General features: G+C 38.9%; 1 protein-coding gene across 3 annotated transcripts in view; it reads left to right on the forward strand.

The window, feature by feature from the left end:
- WDR49 (WD repeat domain 49) overlaps positions 1 to 20917 on the forward strand; it is a 119773-nt gene that overhangs the window by 68399 nt on the left and 30457 nt on the right. For all 3 annotated transcript variants that reach the window (XM_037046599.1, XM_037046601.1, XM_037046600.1), the window contains 6 exons: positions 1010 to 1125; positions 9975 to 10105; positions 12166 to 12264; positions 13897 to 14061; positions 15814 to 16001; positions 16941 to 17138. In XM_037046599.1, the coding sequence (XP_036902494.1) occupies positions 1010 to 1125; positions 9975 to 10105; positions 12166 to 12264; positions 13897 to 14061; positions 15814 to 16001; positions 16941 to 17138 (897 nt within the window). The remainder of the gene's footprint in view (positions 1 to 1009; positions 1126 to 9974; positions 10106 to 12165; positions 12265 to 13896; positions 14062 to 15813; positions 16002 to 16940; positions 17139 to 20917) is intronic.

The following is a 20917-nucleotide window of genomic DNA, read 5'->3' on the forward strand; positions in this document are numbered from 1 at the left end:
TAGCTAATGTTTTGCATAATTAATGTATGCCTATAATAAAATTTAAAATATAAAATAGATACAAAGTGAAAAGAAAGTCTTGTTCTCATCCGTTCCCAACTCCATATTTGTGGCTACCACTATTACAAGTTTCTTATGTGTGCTGCTAGACTACTGCACTTATTCTCAACGGCAACTGACTTTTCATGCTGTTCTGCATTTTCCTGTCTTGGACATTGATTCATACCAGTGCAGATAATAATCATAATCTTAACTGACATTTATTGCATGTTTACTATGAACCAGGCACTGTCCTAGTACTTATATACATACACACACAGATATACACACCCACATAAATGTGGTTGGTGCTATTATTATCCAAGCTTGAGAAAATAGATGAGAAAACTGAAGTCCAAAGAGATAAAGCAAGTTACTTAAGTTTCCGTAGCAGTTTAGTTTCAGCAGAGCTTAAACACATGGAGGGGACTCATTCTTCTTAGTGGCTACATTATATGCTACTGTATAGATATTCCACATTGTGATGTTCAGTCTCTTATTAACGAACAACTGAGTTGATTAAAATCTTTAGCTTTTGTAAACAATGTTTTAGATTTTTAAATTGCCAAGGAATCCCGAGGAGCATGTTTCCTGTGCCCTAAACGAGGAAGCACAATTTTAGAGAGACACACTTGCAGCGAGAACCAGGATTTCAACAGACTCCAAAGTGTGGCTGTTTACGATTTTAATTTGCCTCCTCCTTAAAAACATGCACCAATTTATTAGCCTTTGAATCATGTATGATTATAATAGACTAATAGGATTATACATAGAGTAATTAATATAATGGCTAAATTTAAATGGTGAGAGGATTTTCTTTAATTATTACATATCTCAAGTGAATCAACCCTAAGTCAGAAAGGAAACACACAAGTTTAGAGTCATCTTATTACATTGTGTGGTTTTACTCATGAAAGAAGACATTTTCTTTTCTCATCTCATAGGTGATTTTTTAATCTTTCTCTCAAAGGTGTGGGACTTCAATGGATATTGTCACCGCACACTAAATGTTGGGCAAGAGGGAGCTGTGAATATTTCACAGATCCTGGTTCTTAAGAAGACAATACTGGTTACAGGCTGGGACAGGTATGCTGGGCTTCCTGCAAAACGAATGGGAAGGTAAAAGGAGAATATTCTTATTTGAATCAAACTCTAAAAGAAAAAAGAACATAGAAATCTTGACTGATTCTGAGTCATTAAGTTCCTGGTAACCTACATGAGTGAAGAAACTGCTTGGAATTGACTTAAGTGCTTAGTGACTACAATATTATAAGATTGTGTAGCTTGAGCAGCTTTGAGAATTGCTATAGGGCTTTCTCCTGGCTTTGGGAATCTGTCTTTTTCTTTCAGCATTCCAGATAGGCGCATAATACCGCCTCCTGAGTATTAACTCTGAACGTTTCCCAAATTTTATAGGCAATACATTCTTAATGTGTGAATGGCATTATCTCAACCGTAAAAGGAGCCCATTCCTCCTCTTGTTGCCTGTTTTAAATTGTAGCGCAAGAAGGAAAAAGCCCACTGAACTCTCTCAGTACCTCCTTAATCTTAATGCAGAGAAGGGCCTTTCACAGCCCACTTACTGTTCTCAAGGAGCAGTTCTTCCATTTCATCACAAGGAGAAATACTTTCCTTTCCTTTCTTCTGAAAAATCTAAGTAATCATAAACAGAGTCTTTTCTACGGCACTGTATGGGCACTAGGAAAATTAAAGTGTTATGTTTTGAAAATATATTGTTCATAAATTCAACATTTCACAAAAATGTTGCTCTACTAAGTAATTTTGCCAACATTTTTCACTAGAGAGTTGTTATCCAAAGGGTTTGAAACTGGGATTAAACAGACTTTATACCGAGAAAACTAGCAGGATATACTTAAAGATTTTAATCAATTGTATGAAGGCTTTTCTTCTAGTGCAAAATGTGTATATCCACACTAGAAAACAATGCCACACAACTTAGCTTCCAGGGGGAGCTTAACTATAAGCAAAGAACTACAGTCCAGATTATTGTACTTGACATTAAGAACTAATTCAGCCATCCTCACCTTTGAAAGACAAGACTTCTTTTCATCCCTGGGAGCAAACTTGATTCCTTAGTGACTCATGACTCATACCCACTCCAACAGACGATGGCCTAATGATCTCTGTAATTAGGCTGTGGCAATGAATAAATTTAATTCTCTAACATCATGGCAGAGTAGATGTGTAGTATATAGCTGATCCAATTTAAATATTGAACTTAACAAATTTTTTAAATTAATCAGTATGATTTAAAACTTTAGAGATACCATTTTTTATTTTTTTGAAATATAGTTAAAATTAGCATCAAGTATAAGGTCTTTTGATTGTTTACAAGTAAAAATTTTAAGAGTTGAGATGTATAGAGTCATCTAAAATGGTTTACATGGTTTAACCTGCTGTTCTGATCTGTATTAGTGGGTGATTATATTCTATGGTCTTGGGGAGGCAGCTCTGGAAAGACTGAAATGTGAGGAAAGAAAGTCACCATTCCTTTCATTATTCTCCATTTTTTCCATCTTCCTCAAGGTTGTGAGGACTTGGGTCCCTTAGTTGGAATTGAAAGTTAAGGAATACATTCTCAATTATTTCATTTCACTTTATATTGTTAGATTTAAAAATTATATTTCCTTATGTTAGAATGGATTTTGGAGGATCTTTGCAAGGGCCTTTTTTACCAGGAGGCATTTAATGAAAGAAGCAAGAGAATAGGTCAACTGTTTGGTTGTAGCTGGGGAACGATGGTCCATTAAGGCAATTCTTCAACAGTTCAGTGATTAGAGAAGAAATAACTACAAGATTGACAGTCAGTTTACTAGGCTTTCTTAAAAAAACCAGAGAAAACTGTTAAGCTGAAGCTTTAACTTAAGGCTCTAGCTACATAGAGGCATTTGATCATTTTGCCCAGAGTGGAATAAGGATTCCTTTTATTGAGTTAGGTAGATAAACATGCCATCTCATTTATTCCCAGAGCTATGTAGTACTCAACATTTTACATACATTGTCTAATTTAGTCTTTAGCCTCATCTTGGAAGGCATGCAGCATTTTATAGATATCTCAGTGCTCTCTTTAGCTCTTATCTCTCTAAACTCATTTATCCATTTACTTGCTGAACATGTTTTCTGCAATCCCAAATTCAACTTATTCTAAACTGAATGTATCATTTATTCCCCTCTTCAAAAATACTTCTTCTCTTACATCCGGAGCCTCAGTTAACAGCGGGAGACTCCGGCATCCATTTTGGTTCTTCCTTCCCAATCAACATCACCAGGAACTAGTCACTAAGCCTGATCTGTTTTATATTCTAAAAATGTCTCAAACCTCTTCTCATTACTACTCCACCTGTGTAACTGACAGTGTCAATTCCACACACATGGATGTCACAGCCTTCTAATTCGTTCTTTCCTGGAGTAATATCTCCCTTTTACCTGTTAAATAGACATTGCACATCTTAGCTATAATGATTTTTTCTACACTGCATTCTATCAGTGCCACTTCCTCGTCTGACACTTTTCAAAGTGTCCACAGAATAAATTGAAGGTTCCTCAGGCTCAGACCTCTTCTTAGTTTCATTCTCACTTATTCTCACATGCATGGTAAACTCGAGGAGCAACCTGCTATCCCGTACAATCCTCACTGCTTTGCACCCCTTTGCCTTTATTCTCTCCTCTCTCCAAGCATTTTCTCATGTGGCTGATGTGTTTTCCTACTTCAAGTCTCATGCAGGTATCTGCCCCAACAAGATATCTCTCTTTACTCCCAGGATGGAAATACATCTCCTTTTTGTCTTTGTGTTCTTCTGTACTTTATCCAACATAGGGATGTATACATCATTGAGCATCTAATAAGTATATATATTAGATGCTCAATGATATTTGTTAAATGACTTAATTAATGCTCATTGAATAGACAGGGAATCTGAAGATGAGTAAGATTAATTACCCATTAGTCACACTCTGAATAAGAGGCATGCAGAGTAGATATTCAAATCCATTTTCTCCTCACAATAAATCAGGAAGCTAAGTATGATCAACCCTTTTTCACAAGAAAGGAAACAAAGCTTTAAGAAGTTGGGTAGCCTGGCCAAGCTTACAGAGCTAATTGGTAGCTCTGTAAGAGCTAATTGGTAGTTAGAATTCTATACCAAAGTCCATGTTCTTTACGTCATTTCTGAGTTACAGATGAATTCATTAAATCATTGGAAAGCAACTATATATTTTTTCCTTTTAAAAAACATTTTATTTATTTATTTTTAGAGAGAGGGGAAGGGAGGGAGAAAGAAAGGGAGAAAAACACCAATGTGTGGTTGCCTCTAATGCACCCCCTACTGGGAACCTGGCCTGCAACCCAGGCATATACCTTAGATTGAGAACCAAATCAGTGACCCTTTGATTTGCAGGCTGGCGCTCAGAGCCACAGCAGCCAGATTGCAACTATATTCTTTGAAACAAATAATTGTATTGAATAGGGTAATCATATCAACCAAAGCTAATGAATCATGTCTGCTCATTTGAAGAAGCACATAAAAAACATACTATTGACTTAACGACACCTTAACGTTTTAGCTTACCATTATTTCCCCCTTTTCTTTCCACAAATATTTCGAAACTGCACCTAAATGAAAAGCATTGAATGAGGAACCATGATGGACTGAATGTGAAGGAGCGTGATTCATGCTGTCTGTCAGTGGTATTGCATTGTAACTGGGGAGTCAATGTGCATGAGGCAAGATGTGGTAAATGCCACTGTAAAGTTGTCATAAGGACACCTGAACTAGAGAGCCATGTGAGCTATTTGGAAACACTGTCATTCTTATGTACAGAATTTCTGTCAGAAGAAAGAAGCCCCAAATTCAGAACTTCTAAAAATGTATTTCTTGTCATTTTAAGCGAAATATACTTTAGAGACAAAGTTGTGAAGTGACATAGAGTCAATTGAAAAAAATACCTGGTTAGCCCCGGCTAGTGTGGCTCAATGGATTGAGTGCCAGCCTGTGAACCTAAGGGTCGTTGGTTGGATTCCCAGTCAGGGCACACGCCTGGGTTTCAGGCCAGGTCCCCAGCAGGGGTGCTGGAGAGGCGACCACACATTGATGTTTCCCTCTTTTTCACCCTCCCTAACCCTCTCTAAAAATAAATAAATGAAATCTTAAAAAAAAAAAAAGGTTAAATACCTGGTCATGTTTATTTTGGCAAAATTAAATGAATGATCAATTATCTTTGCATTTGTTTAGAGTAGTCATGCAATATATATATATATATATATATATATATATATATGTAAAATTGAATAAATAAACATATCTGTTTGGTATTTTATTCTGCTCTAAAATTCTGATTTTACACTTAAGAGCTCTCTATAAAAATAGTCACATTCTTAGTTTTCTCCATTTTATTTCCTGTTTTCTGCTATAGGTGAAATAATTGTTTATAAAAATTTTATTTCTGTAAAATATATAGACATACAAATACTATTGAAAAAGAGAATCTTTATTATAATTTCAAATAATTTTGAAAATGTTATTAATAGCAGAATCTTTCATGGAGTTTTGCAAAAAGTAGGTCTTAAAAATAGCTGTTGATGTAATTTGATTTCTAAAAATATTTTTCAGTGAAATAAAATTAGGAGTTTGAAGTTCTTCAACAATAAAACTTACCTATCACAAGATAATACATTCTTGATAATTGCCTTAGTGAGGAGCTATGATCCTATATGACTTAAACAGTTTCTACTATAAGGATGAGAATCAGTGTGAAAACTTTCAAAGTTGTGACATTCTGGATACTTGTGTTAGAGGTCAGAGGAGGCAGGTATGTTGGAAATTCACAAATACCTCTCAAACATAATTTTGTCATGGTTTTAGTGTTAAAATTTGCCTCCAAAAATTTTAGGGAAAAAGATAAAGATGAACTGATGTAGAGTGAACTAGTTCTTTGCCTTAGAGGTACTCCTTTTAAGCCTAAATGTCAGTAGATAGGTCTTTAGGATAGTTGGACTAACAACACAAGAATAAGTAACCTCAAAGGAAACAAGTGATTAATGGTGTTCTTTTGTTCTTTCCATGGTAATTGCTACATGATAAATTTTAGCGAAAGTTATTTTCCTAACCCATTCATCTTAAAAGGGCTTATTTTTTTTAACATTTTTTCTCTTTTGTATTTTTCTGCACTTGACTGGAAGACTAACTTTGTTCTCACAGGATTGGTCATTACATCTAAATTCTGAATCACATATATGATCGTCTTCAGAAGGTGACATAATAACTCAGTAACACTACTCTCAGGATTTCCAATGTTAGTTGTGAAATAGAGCTAGGAAAGTCCTTCAATGTCAGAAAGAGCAAATCTCAGGCTCCTACAATGGCCTTGAAATTGGCTCATTCTGAACTTTAATTTTACTCTTGGCAAAAGTACAAACTTAAAACAGTAGGAAATACAGTGTAGATTCTGAAGGTATTTTAAGGATAACTGTCATTTCAAATGGAAGCTTCACATCAAGTTTTAGGGAAACGGCAGCTGTTAGTTTCTGAGATTTGGATATGCAAGGTCAAATGTCAGAAGTTTTACTTTTTGCATCATCTTATGAAAGCACATCATTTTGTGCTTTAGGTGGGACTTCCTAAATATATCTAGTTAATATGGGTACTTGGTGAAAAGACACATGACACTGAATTTTAGCTGAGAGATAATAGAAGAGAGAGGACTGGCCTCTTCCCTCTGACTCCCACCTCATACTCTCCATTCCCAAGGGGTGATCTTTTCAATCAAACTTACTAATAGGTGAAGAAATTAAAAATATATACATATAAAGCTATAATGAGATTAACTACAATTTCAGAACTTCAGATTACCTTACTTACATGATCATAACTCGCTAAACCTCATATTGAAAGAATATTAATATTAGATTATTAATTTTACAGATAGACTTATTCAGCCATTGCTTCAGCAAATATTTATTAAATGCCTGTTATATTCTAGGTACTATTCTAGGTCCTGCTGATGAAAGAAGGAACAAAGCCCCTGCTCTCCTAGAGCTTAAGTATGAAAAAGAAACAAACAAGTAACAGACCACAATATCACTTGATTATAATGTAATAAAGATGCTATAGTGAGAGGTGAGAGACTCAAGAGTCTTTAGTTAGGGTGGTCAGAGAAGACTTACTCAAGAAGGCAACATTTGAGCAGAAAATTGTTCATTCATTTATTTGACAAATATTTATTGAACAGTCCATATGTGTAAGTCGCTATACTTGCTACCGTAGGATTGCAGAGTAAGACAAGATCACGGACTTTGGAGAGCTTACAGTGTAGCAGAGAGTGAAGACTACGTACTATTTATTCAATATTATAAGTAGAATGTGAACAATGTAAAATGCCAGAAGAGGGAGCTACTTCTTTCAACTCCAGTTATTAACGAAGCCTACTGGACAAGATAGGCCTCAGAGATTGTGTATGGGTAGGCAGATGTGAGTCTGTGTGCAAAAGGAAACCCATAGAGGCATGGGAGAGTGCATCATGAGCGAAACGAAGCAGCAAGAAACATGAAGGGTGCTTAGGGAACAAGAAAGGTTCTGAGAGAGCAGTTCGAATATGGTCTGGGTTGAACGAGAAAGTGTGCTTTGGAAACTTGGCCCCTGTATGCTCTTAACAGTTCAAAACAGCTCCTGTGAGCAAGCGATGTATTTGAAACTTTATATTCTGTCTTTAAAATCCAGGTGAAAATTGCATTCTATGATGTTAATTCATCTATTCTTATTTTAGTGTAAAAAATATTTTTCCCAAGCTCTTTGAGTAAAAGTAACACTTCGGAAGTTGTGCTGCATTTACCCTGTGGCTCCCGGTAGCTCTGTCAAGTATCTGGTTGCACACTCACGGTTTACTTTTAAAAGAAAGGATAAAAATACGAAGAAATCATTCTTAAAAAGTTGATTGAACCCAAATATTATTGCGTTTTGAATAACAGGTCCACACATTTGAATTTTTTAATGTAGGAAACGAGAAGCTCATAAATGTTTTCCAAGGGAGCATGAGCCTTGTCTTTGCTCGTGTTACTTCCTCACTCTGTGTAGAATGCCGTCCTGCTCATCTGTTGTGGTCCAGCTCCAACACGACCACTCAGCTCAGCCTCTGTGGTTTCTACACCTGGAATTCCAGGGCAGTTGGTCAGTACTTCCTTGGCACGTACCACATTTCTCTGCACTTTAGTCACTTTATGGTGATTGCTCTATCCTGCAGACTAGGGACTTCCACAGAGAAAACAAGAAATGCCTGTAGAATAAATGCATAATAAGAGCTTCCTGAAATGGAATGAATAATTCAGTACCAGGATGAAGAATGTACCAGAGGTGGGGAGATAAGAGGCAGGGAAACTGGTTAAGAGACTGTTACGATGGTCTGACCATGAGGTAGTGAGCATGGAACTAGGGAAAGATGGATGTATAACTTATCACAGAGGTAGAATCTGAGCACTTTACTGGACTGAGAAAGAGAAAGTCATGCAGAAGATTGGAATTCTGATCTATGAACCAAAATAGGGAATTTAAGGACAGCTGATGTGGAGGAAAGATGAAAATTTTGGATTTTAGATATGTTGTTGATAACAGCACTATATGCAACTGTCAGCTGGCAAGGGAGAACCACTCAATCCCCCAAAAATGTTATAAATGAAGGGCAATTTAACAACCATTTATAAGTGAGCTAATGGTGATCTATAACATTCGTGAACAAGCCCTTTTGAGTAGAGAGATGGATTGGAAGAATGCCAATTAGGAATGTACCTATTAAAAGGGGGGAGGGGAAGAAGGGAAGGGAAAATGGGGAATGGAGAATGGAGATCAGGGAGGCAGAAAGCAAAGCAGGACATATAAGAGTTTCCAGGAGGGCCTGGCGGTGTAGCTCAGTGGATTGAGCGTGGGCCTGTGAACCACACGATCGCGGTTCGATTCCCAGGAAGGCCACATACCTGGGTTGCAGGCCAGTTCCCAGCAGGGGACTCACAAGAAGCAACCATACATTGATATTTCTCTCCTTCTCTTCCTCTCTAAAGACAAATGAATAAAATCTTAAAAAAAAAGTTTCCAGGAGGAGAACGTTTCTTCCCTCAGAGAGTAAGGAGTTGTTACATTTATAGGGCAGTTGAAGACCTTTAAAGTGGTGGGAATATTGAACTAAGATTTCAGGGAGGTGAAGAAAGTGAGGGTGCAGATACCCAAGTGTGTGGTTACAAATGCTCATTGAGTTGTGTGTGGCTCTAGAAGAAGGGAGTTGCTTGGCCTGGACTGGTAGCCAGAGCCTGAGTCCCGTGGGAACAGACAGGTATTAACACCCTCACACTTTAACTTTTGTGCTGCTCCTCTGCATCAGGCACCAGGCATTTCATTCTCTGCCCATCCTAGCTTGTCCTTAAATTCACCTCAAATTACCCGAAGATACTGACCTTCCTAAAATGATTATTTCTGTTCAAAATGTATCTGTCCTGTGCCCCACTCCTTTGGAGTGGCATTTCCAGGTGTGTCCCACAACTGGTGGTTCTTCAAGGTGCTTGGAAGTACATGGTTCTTCAAGTACATGGAAGGGCTGTGTGGTCAAGTATGTATGGGAAACATAAGCAATGTTAACCAGTGTTGGACACTCGGATAGAAGACACTGTGGTAATTTTGTTCAAACCACCAAATAGTGTGTGTTCACAGACTCATCCCTTTTTTATTGTTTCTGTCACACAACTCTTAGTGGTTCCATATGAATAAACTTTCCTTTAGGGTCTTGGAAGTTCAGTGTAATGGTTGACATGGGATAAAGTTTTGGGTAGTGTATCATTTTAGACCTCTCAAGTCACACTGTCCAAGTGGAGGATGGCCACTCAATATCTAGATCACTTTTAGACCCACAGCTAAATTTTATATCCTTTTCACTAGGGCTATGACTGTGTTTCGACCTCAGAACTTCAATCAATCTTCCATCCAGCCTGAAGAATGGAAAGGAGGAACGCAGCACCAAGATGATATCTTGTGTGCTGCATTTTCACCTCCACAAACTCTTGTTACAGGTTAATTAAACCTTCACCTGACAATCAGTGGTGAAAATTTGGTTCCTTTTATCTCACTCACTTAAAAAAAAAAACTTGTCTCCCACTACAAAATGAATAGATTTTTGAAGAATCAGTCCTTGCACTTAAAGCTACTCTTGGTCCTTATTTCTAGGGCTTCAGATCCTATTTTTACCATTTGCAACTCACAATATTGAGTAAGTTATTCACACTGTAAATCATAGTTTTCTCTGGCTAACAATAATGTATCTATAGCTTAGTTTATAGTGAAGATTGAATACGATAATTTGTATAACGGCTAAATGCAGTTAGCTTTTAGTTTTATTGTCCTTTTTCCAGGAGAAGCAGTAGGAATCCTGGATAAAGTTGCATGTCTGGGGTATTCAGATGTGTCATAATGAAATCATATTAACCCTTTGGTACAATGTAGTCTAAGTAATATTGGTTAAAAACTGGCTTCGTAGAAATGTCAACACATTTAAGCTCTTAAAAACATCCATGAGCAGACTTTGATGTGACATATTCAAGAGAATCAAAATGTTGCATTATTTCTGGCCAAAGAAAACAATTTATAAAGACAGATTGCACCATGAAATTAACAAGCCCATATTTTGACAGGCCACTTTTTAAAAATAGAATAAAAATATCATCAATTAAGAGGAATGAAAACGTGCAGGAAAAGAGCCGGGCTATCTATGAAGTGTTCCAATATGAGATTCACTGTTCTCTCTCCACTTAAAGTCTCACTGGTTTTAGGACTTTCCTGATTACCTTCCAGTGGAGCCAACACTGCCATTCAATTTGCTATTTAGCTGCTGGAAGTCGGCCCCACAGGGAGTATCACATACTGAACACTGATGGAAATAAGTAATCTATAAGGCTTTATAGCTGTTATTTTGAAGTGTCATAAAATACCATTGTAATTGGTGAATAGATAATGTCTCCATTCATTCTCATTTCATCAGTCCTGTGTGAAAATGTTCAGTCTGGCACGTTGAGAACAAAGCATTGCAAAATCATAGGAGAAGGCAGGTACTGCCATGGGCAGCTAATACATGCAAATATATCATCATTGGCTAGTTTGTGAGTTTCACAGGTTGCTGTCTCCAAGATAGTATGGAGCTTAGTATTATTTTATTACTCTCTTCTCTCTCCAAATCCCACCAAAGGCACCATAGGGACATCCCACTCAAACTCAGCTTTTTCTCTCTGCTCCTGACATTGACACTGCTCAGTAGGGAGCTGTCCTCATTGAGTTGCTGAGAGCAGCGATCTATCTGGCTTGCGTTGCTCCTCTCCAAGACAGGCGGGGTCAGACTTAGCCTCATTATTTGGGCTTTCCTATGTTCTCTGTGAAGAGCAGTGGGGAAGGACTTTCTGCAGGGAAAACTTTAGGATTAGAGAAAGCAATATGTGATAAAGAATGTGGGAGGGAGGGAATAAGAGGAAGATACACACACACCACAGAAAAGATGTGGGAAACGGAAAACTAGAAAACTTTGATTTGCCTGCCCTCACTCAACCCTAGGAGATAAATATAATCTCAACCCAGTTTTTTAGATAAGGAAATGGTGGCATCATGTAGAATTAAATATTTTGTTCAAGGTTGCATGGATAGTAGGTGGAAAAATCAGGAGCTAAACTCAAGCTCTTTAAATTGCAAAGTCCTTATTCTGAAAGCTTTATTACTATCAGATAAAAAGATAAAGCCAAAGGGGGGTAGAATTGAGGGTGGAGGTAGGGATGGATGAGGTAGGGGGGAGTAGGGGTGGGGAATGGAGATGACTATGCTTGAACATGAATGAAAAAATAGAAAATAAAAAATATAAAAATATATAACAGTTATTTCTAGCATATGTAATGCACAGATAGGTTGCGAGGATCATGTGTTCTGAAGTTTAATAAAAATACTAGCTATTTTTATTCACCATGTCTCCAAAAACATGTAGTTACTAGGTGCCACATTCCATGCAAGATATTATGATAATGGCTTCTCATTGCTGTTGCCCATATTTCTCTAACTTTCTGGCAATTTATATTCTCCACCCTGGCTCATATAGGGAGTTATGATGGAGAAATTATTTTGTGGAACAGTCAGACAGAAAAGGCTCACTATGTCCTTCACCCAGATTACCAGAGGCTGCTAACATCAAAATCAGGTGAGTGTGATTTGAAATGGAAAGAACATGGCTGAGTCAAACCATAGTAGGCCGAATTGTTGATTCATGGACTGTTGCTCCTAAGCTCTGGATGATTGGCGATAGGCACCAGAGAGTAGGGATATTGTTGTCAAAGTGACTTTAAAAAACCTTGAGATCTACTTGGTTTAGCAAATTCTCCATGGCATGCCATTTTTTTTCTCTTTATACTATATCAGCATTTCTGAATTACTGACAGCAGGGAGCAAGTCTCTCATTTCTATCTAGCTTCGTTTTCGCCAATAAGCCTCACCAAATTGCCTTTGAGTGAACCCTTGGCAAGAAAATGGAAACTCATGTTCATTTGATTGGCTGCTCAGGCTCAGACTGGAGCGTGCATTAAATATTATGCCACCTGGAAATCTTAAATTATTTCTTGCGTTAGAAACCTGTGAGGAACATTAGATGGGAGTATATTGTATTTTATGGGAATTTAGCTGAGCACATTAATATTTTACACTTAAGCAAAATGTCTTGACAGTTGACTTTCACATTTTATTTTAGTTTCCTTAGATACTAAAGGTTTTTCCTTAGACTCATTTATTCAGGTAATGAATATGTCATTCCTCATGGCCTAGCATGGTCCTGTTGTCTCAATTGAATAAACTCACAGAGGCTGAATTGGACCTTAGAAAATGACTGGTCATTAGCTACAGGGCGTGTGTGTGTGTGAGAGAGAGAGAAGCAGAGGGACTGATACAGTAAGAGTAAGGAAACACATTTAAGAGATTCAGGGCTTACTAGCCTGCAGGCCCACTCTGACCTGCTTTATGTACAAGGAATTAACCATTTAGGTTCATCTGAACTCTCCACGGAGAGAATAGATTTCTGCCTCTTCCTTTCTCTTGACTTTTAGGAGAGCACCGTCTTGTCTTGGTCTCCTAGCAAACCTATCCATGGCTACCATGAAAAACAGGGATGGATAAGAAAGAGAAGATAGCATCAGGTTTCTCAAAGACACTGGAGACATTGCTGTAGATTTCTTGTTTTAGAAATTTGAAGATACTTCTGTTTAGATTTTTCGTAACTGTGTGTAGACTATTCTTAGGTTCTGAGATGAACACCCCCAGTTTTTATTAGAGTGTGGCTTGGAGATGATGTCATGAGATAATCAAAATGCCATTAGGAATATCATTTCCAAGGTAACTCACTAACAAATAACATTACTAAACAAAGATCATTTAAATATATTTAAATAGTCATATTTCATGTTTATTAAATTATTTGCAAGATTAATATTAATGATGAAGAAGCTGAAAATGTTATATAATAGAATCACATTTGTCTTAAACATATCAAGATCTCTAAAATATTAGTGGTGACTACAAAATGAAATTCTTATTAATTCATATCAAGGGAAAACAGTGTAAGTATATGGACTATGCACACCAAAAGGGAATGGAACGGTCCTTCAAGTTGAGGTTGAGGAAGTGGATGGCAGAAGCTGGGTGAAGGATGAGTGAAACCTGTTCTGAGACTTGATGGGGTCATCTGAGATTGGGATGCAGGTGGGCCTGTTGTTTTTCATAAGCATTTGCTTGAAAAGCAGATGTTTCTCTTCATTAAGACTCCCTGGCTTTGTCTCTGCCACAGATATAAAGCCTCAAAAGCTCCTCGATGTGGGGAGGGGCTGCCCCAGCCACCCCACAGCAGAGCAGGCTGCCCCGGGAGGGGGCTCCTTTGAGACAGGCACTGCGGGCAATAATGCTGTTATGAGGCTTTGCTTCCTTGAGGCAAGAAAAGACATTGCAGCGACAGGTAAACTATATTTATTTTTGACTGTAGAGTACTTTGATATATTGTAAAATGCTGGAAAATGGGGCAATAAAGAGAATTTTATCTAATTGTATCTAACTTGTGGAGTTCGACTGCATCTAGATAATAGCCAGTGCTAGGTCACAGGAGTCTTTAACCGGCCAGCGTGGTTAGGGTTCAGGAGGATGGGCCCGAGTACAGGAGCCCGGCTAGACCCCAGCAGCAATTTTACACTACTGCATAGGTCAGAATCAGAGGGAGAGAAACTCTGGCGAGCTACCTCATATTGGCAGCAATCGGAATGGCATCCCAGCCATGATACAGAGAGGGTTTGTAAGGCAGAGAGCACAGGAAGAAATATGCCGCGTACAAATGATGCATCATGTAACTGTACACTTGAAACCTATGTATTTCATTAACCAACGCCACCCCAATAAATTTAATTTTAACATTAAAAAATAAAATTGTCCAAATGCACGAGCTAAGCATAGGTCTACATGCAGCGGCACGGTGGCCTCTCAGGCTGACTGTGCCGGCAGCTCATTCACAGCTAAGAGAAGATAGTGTGACACCTGAGACTGGAGGCAATAGCACCATTTAAAATACTGCTGATCCCAGCCAGGTCAGGAGAGATGCCGACTCTTTGTCTTCATGTTTTTGGAGCTGGCCTAATAGTTGGAGTGTCTTGAACAGCTGTGCATCAGGGTCCTGGTTAGAGCTTCTGCTGAGATGTGTGTGAACACTGGTGCTACCATGTGGTTTCCTGCAGTTATTTAGCATTATAGAGCTGAAATAAACATTATCTTAATTTCCCCTGTGTTCTCAATGGCCATGTTAGCTTCGTGCTGATGCAGCCTTTGAAACTGTTAGATTCTCAAACTTTCTATTTTCTGAAACTCCCTTATATTCACAAAATGAACTATTATCCTGAAATTGCTCTCATTTCCTTGACTAATTCTTTCTTAATGTTATCAGTATTCCTAAATTGTTTCTACTGGAGCAGTTACATGCTATCATTTCTACCTTAAACAGATACGATTGTTAGTTGGCAGTACATTTGTGAAGAAAATTGACAGTCATCTACAGGTTTATTACATAATAATAGGAACTTTGACACAGAAAAATAATTTAGGTAAAGTGCTTTTACAAAGCATGTAAGGATGGCAAATGAAAAAGTTAGTTCTAGGCCTATGAGCCAAAAAAGATGCCTCATAAGAGCTTACAATAAATTCTTGATTAAAAATGTAAAAATAAGCCCATAAATAGATTCTAAGTGTGCTACTACACAGAGAAAGCAATAATTATACTGCTATAACTACATATATGCAGCCAGACCTATGCATAAGGAATTTTACTTTGTTATTTATGTCCAATGGGTTATCAAGAAATGAGTTTTATGCAATCGGAATGTAATCATCAAGTTGCAGTTAATATCTTATAAGTTTATTTGAAGGAACAGCCTAATTCTGTTCTAGTTTAAAAACCCAAATAATACCAAAATGACAAATGAAGGAAAGGGAGCTAAATTTAATGGAACATCTTACATACCCTATCTGATTTAATATTCCACCTAACCCAGTGAGTTTGTCATAGGGTTAGCTCTAGTTGATATTTGAGAGAATTAAAATGCTGTGAATTGGTCTCAGGGATACCCACCTCCACAACATGCATTCACTTTCCACAGGGCAAGCCACTGAGGTTGTTTCTGGTCATTACTGTCACAGTTTCCTCACTTGATGTTCCTTCACACACCAGGAGGTGCTGACTTGGTGTCATGTGGAGGATCTGGGTATGTCAGATTCTGGAATACATTTAAGAAGCAACTTCTGGCTGAATTTTTGGCTCATAGTGAAGGTGGATCTATTATTATGGCTACTGATAAATGGAATCGATACCTCACCACAGGAGATCTTGATGGATGGTTGAACATATGGAATATAGAGGTGAATTGAACAGTCTGCCTCATCTTTATTTTCGATCGCTTTTTGTTGCAGATAACTATAAATCTAGTCTTGTCTGTTTCCTAGATAAAAGAAGAAATGTTCGTTCTTAGTACTTTGTTTTTTACAGTAATGCCTCCTAATTTTTAAAAACTTTTTTACTTACAATTCACATTCCATAGTGTATTAGTCTCAGGTATACAGCACAGTGGTGAGGTATTTATGTAACTTACAAGGTGATCCCCTCCCCCCTGTGATTGAGTATTTTAAAGGAAACATTTACATGTATTGAGCAGTGACTTCCTTTAAGTAATTATGGAGTAAACCAGATTTTTCTTAGTATTAAAAATCTTCTGTTAATAGGTACTCAAGTTGATCACCCAGTCTAAGAATGCGGTATTGTCAGGAAGACATTGCAGCATTGTCTGAGACTACTTAGGATACACCTTATTTGAAATAAGACTACAAACACAATCTACATAAAGTATTCATTCTTTATCTAACATTGTTGTCATCCTGAGTTAATTTGGGATTCTTTTTTTTTTTAATTTGGGATTCTTGTGTCACCAATCACCTCCTTAATTTTCTAATAATATTATACAATTGTATAATATGTGACTACCTATAGGTGATAAAGTTCCCTTCTATCAAATAACTGCTTTTACTGTTCATTTTTTCTTTTCATCCTTCTTCTCCCCCTCCTTCCTTTCTTCCCACTTTCCAAGTTAGTTAAATGAGTTAGGCACCTTTTTGTGTGTGTTCATATCATGTCTCTAACCTCTGTTATCATGAACTATTCTTTTGCATTTGAATCACAGATTATTCTTCCCAAGTGGGCCTGCTTTTCATTTCTGCATGAGGCAGTTTTTAAAAGAAATGTTGTATCACTGCAATAATTTAATATTTGGACTTTTTAGAGTTCTGGCATTTCTTTCCCTTCAGGAGTACTGTCTTCATTCTAGTGAGAACAAAGTCACACAGACGCCAACTCTGATAAGATCGTTCCAACCTCATGAAGACCAGATAAGCTCCTTAGAGATGTGTGAGCCGGGCGGCAGTTCCCTGGTTATCTCGTCCTCGGCAGACTGCAGCGTTTGCGTGACCCATGTCCGTGGTGCTGCCGTCTGGATCTTCGGTCAGGTAGAAATACTGCTCCTTTATTATTCTAGTATTTTGACGTTTAGTATGACTTGGGCTGATTTCCATTTGAATCTCAATGGCTTTTGATGATCATTAGCTGTGAAAGAATTGACTTCCGTTCTGGAGCTGGAGCTCCGGGCTTTTCTCGTCCTGTTTGCCAGGAATCGGGAAGCTCTTCAGGTGCAGGACCCCAGAGAAGGGAAAGATGTTGACTCCGTGTAGTTCAGCTGAGTCTAGGGTTTCTGCAAAAACTGTTTCTCCTCTAAAATAAGTGAATTCTTTCCATTTCAAAACTGAGTAGAAATGCAATATAGATAATATGAGCATGTTTTATTAAATGCAGATGACTCTGACTGTCAAGTAATAATCAAGTTAATAATAAAATAGAAAATTTTAGAAAAAAACAAACAATGCCCTCCACCTTCAACGCTGGGGCTGGCATTGCCCTCAACGACCATTTTGTCAAGTTCGTTTCTTGGTATGACAATGAATTTGGCTACAGCCACAGGGTGGCTGGACCTTGTGACCCACAAGGCCTCCAAAGAATAAGAACCCCCTGGACCACCAGCCCCAGGGACAGGAAGAGAGACCCTCAGCTTCTGCAGAGTCCTTGCCTCAAATTGATCCCCCAACACACTGAGAGTTGCTGAGCTCCAGTTTCCATCCTAGACCCCTTGAAGAAGGGAGGGGCTTAGGGCACGTGCCTTGTCATGTACATAAATTTCATTGTACCCACCCACCTTCCCCCCAAACCTCACTGCTCATCATTTGGTTTACTTCTGTGAAAATAATAGTAGATGACATTTTCTGAGTTTTTCCTGTATTTCTGGAGGACTTTTGTAAGATCTCTAGTTTTATTTCACATAATCTGCACAATTGCCCATCCCATTATGGAAGAACTTTTATTATTCTTACTTTACAAGAGGAAACATGTGCAAACAGTTTGAGTAAATTGCCTGAGCTCACAGAAGCTAATATGTAGTAGAATTTTACTTTCAACCCAAGCTGGCTTATGTCAGAGTTCATGATTTTTTTAAAAAGATTTTAATTTACTTATCTTTAGAGGGGAAGGGAAGGAGAGAAGGAGAGAAATATCAATGTATGGTTGCCTCTTGTGTGTCCCCTGCTGGGAACTGGCCTGCAACCCAGGCATGTGCCCTGACTGGGAATCGAACTGCGGTTGTTTGGTTCCTTAGGCCCGCGCTCAATCCACTGAGCTACACTGACCAGGGCAGAGTTCATGCTTTTAATCCCCTCCTCCCACAAAAGTAAACTCTCATTTGTACCTGCTCATGGTGGGGAGAGCATGGAAGTGGGAGAATGGAAGAAAGGAGGTATTCATCTCACATTTTGATTGTTTTCATGGAGACTCTGCTTTCCTTTTGTGCTTTTGAGAACAAAATATTGGCTTGATCTGTCTCAGCCAGTACGGTTCAAACATGGTGGTGTGAGGTTACACTCAAACCTTAATTTCTGTCTGGCCAGTTGGTTGACTTGGCTCCACTCAGCAACCCCGGGGGCCACTCTCCTGCTGTGTGAGCACAGCCATTCTCTTCATGTGGGAAGACAATGTCTGTTGAGAAAGTCAGTTCGATGACGTCCACCTGTGCTGAAAGAATTCTGTACAACCCTTTAGGATGTGAAGGGTGAGGATAAATCAGAAAATAATCTGGGGAGGTGAACCCACATTTGGCCGGGTAATGTGGGAGTCTCAATGTGACACTCAAGAGCTACAGTCTCTCCTGCTCAGTAAATGAGGCAAGTGCTAGACTGGTCTTAGAATAAAAAACCAACTGGACTTGAACCAGTCCCACTGGTGGGTGAGTGTGTGGTGAGTGACACAGAGTAGTGCACGCAGGAAGAGGTGGAAGGCTGTTTCGGGCAGTGGATAAGTTGATGCAGTGCTCACATTGCTATACAGACAGGCCACATGGGTTCGCATGAGTGGAGGCGGACGTTAGAATGACAGGTGATCGGAGTGACACGAAGTGGGTGACATCTGGAATATACGTCCCACAGACGGGACTGAAGCAAAAATAAGACTATCTCATGTGTGGGTGCTGTATAAACTGTGCCCACGAAATACAACTTGTATCTAAATTCTATTTTAATTAAGAAGTGTCTGATAGTAGGACTGTTTGCTTTTATGCCCTTGATATTCTTTCTTAGTTATTTTGAAGAATTTCAGCCCCCAAAAGCCTGCAGGAAAATAGGGTTTTTTGTTTTGTTTTGTTGTTTTGTTTTTCCTGCTGTTGAAGGCAGAGAAGGAGTCAGCAGGGCTGGTGTAGTTGTACAAAGTCAGGTAGAGCAGGGACAGCTGTGTTTTCTAGACCCTTCTGCTTGAGCTTTTACAGTTTTTTTTAAAGATTTATTTTAAATCAAACAGTCTTGAATACGGGTGTTGCTAGTTCCAAGAGGTACAGGGGATCCGGACGAGAAAGAGGAAGGGCGGGGGGAAAGGGTGGGGAGAGTAAAACCAGCAGATGCTAGAGAGTGGCACTAGCGAACGCCCTTCTCCTAGTGTGTAAGATGAGGCATCCTTCTACGGCTGGATATGGGAGGCAGACGGGAAGATGTAGATAGGAAGAGAGCCGGTTAGTAAATATACCTAGGATCAGGACAATTTTTACTGAACAAACTTGATTTGTAAAGCATAGTGACTTTTGCTCTACATTTGAATGAGGAATTCGTCTTCTAGTTGGATTAATTCTGGTCTAGCAATTATAAAAACAGGAGGAAAGCATTAATGGATTTTAATTTCCCATGTGAAGACTTAATTTCTGAATTATATACAGTCTGATTACAGTGTTTAAAATTTAATGCAATGTGATTCTACATGTTTCATGAAAGAATTTTTTTCAAATAAATGTGAATCATTTTAACAACATAACTATTGATCTAAGATTGCTTTTCAAGTCAGACTTTTAAAAATGAGTGGTGGTGTACGTCTCTCACTAGAGTTGGAGAAATGGGAGTGGAGATACTTTTCTCCACAGAGATACATTTACTCCAGGAAACCGTCAGGGGGCTGTGGTGTAAAAAGGAATTAGACACTGTGTGAGTCTTCAGTGCGTCCTTAAGCTTTCACCGCAGTTAGGTGGGTGGAGCTTGTTTCCTGGCACTGTTACTGACCAGAGATGGGGTCCTGCTGCCCGAGCTGCCCATAAATTCCGGAGGCCGAGGTTTGGTGAAAAAGGAAAGGAGTCTTTTATTTAAAAGCTACACAATTTTGGAAGAATGACAGTCTTCTGCCTCAGAGCCCGTTCCCCCTAAAACACCCAAAGAAAAATAACCCCGCCACACTTTGTTAGATTAGTTCAAAGCTATGCCTAGAATTAACTTCTCTCATTTAAAATAACATCTTTTGGGAAACACAGGCGGCTGTGGTATGATCATCCAGACAGCTTAGCTGGCTGCTGGTCAGTATGGCTTGAGGAATCTTTCTGGAGTCTGTGTGCATGCATGGCTGTGTAGTATGCCCAGCATAGCCACACCACCATCGCTGCTTCCCACGGTGGGAGGGACCTGGGGCACTGCCAACCACGGTAGCCATTCCTGCAGGAGCTCCATCCTGGGGCCTGGCACCCAAGACAGCTTGCGCCCAAGGGGCCAGCGAACACTCTGGGTCTGTGTCCCTGCACTGATCTTAGAGGCACCGAAGGGTGCGGTCTGAGACCTTCGGTGCTGCACAGAGCTGTGGTGTCCCCGTGGTATCACAGAGGAACGCACACTTGGGCGGAGGAGCTGGCCCCCAGTCCAACAAGTGAGGGAAACCAGAA

Source organism: Sturnira hondurensis, unplaced genomic scaffold (assembly GCF_014824575.4).
Source record: "Sturnira hondurensis isolate 20B ecotype Veracruz unplaced genomic scaffold, ASM1482457v3 Scaffold0005279, whole genome shotgun sequence".
NCBI lineage: Eukaryota > Metazoa > Chordata > Mammalia > Chiroptera > Phyllostomidae > Sturnira > Sturnira hondurensis.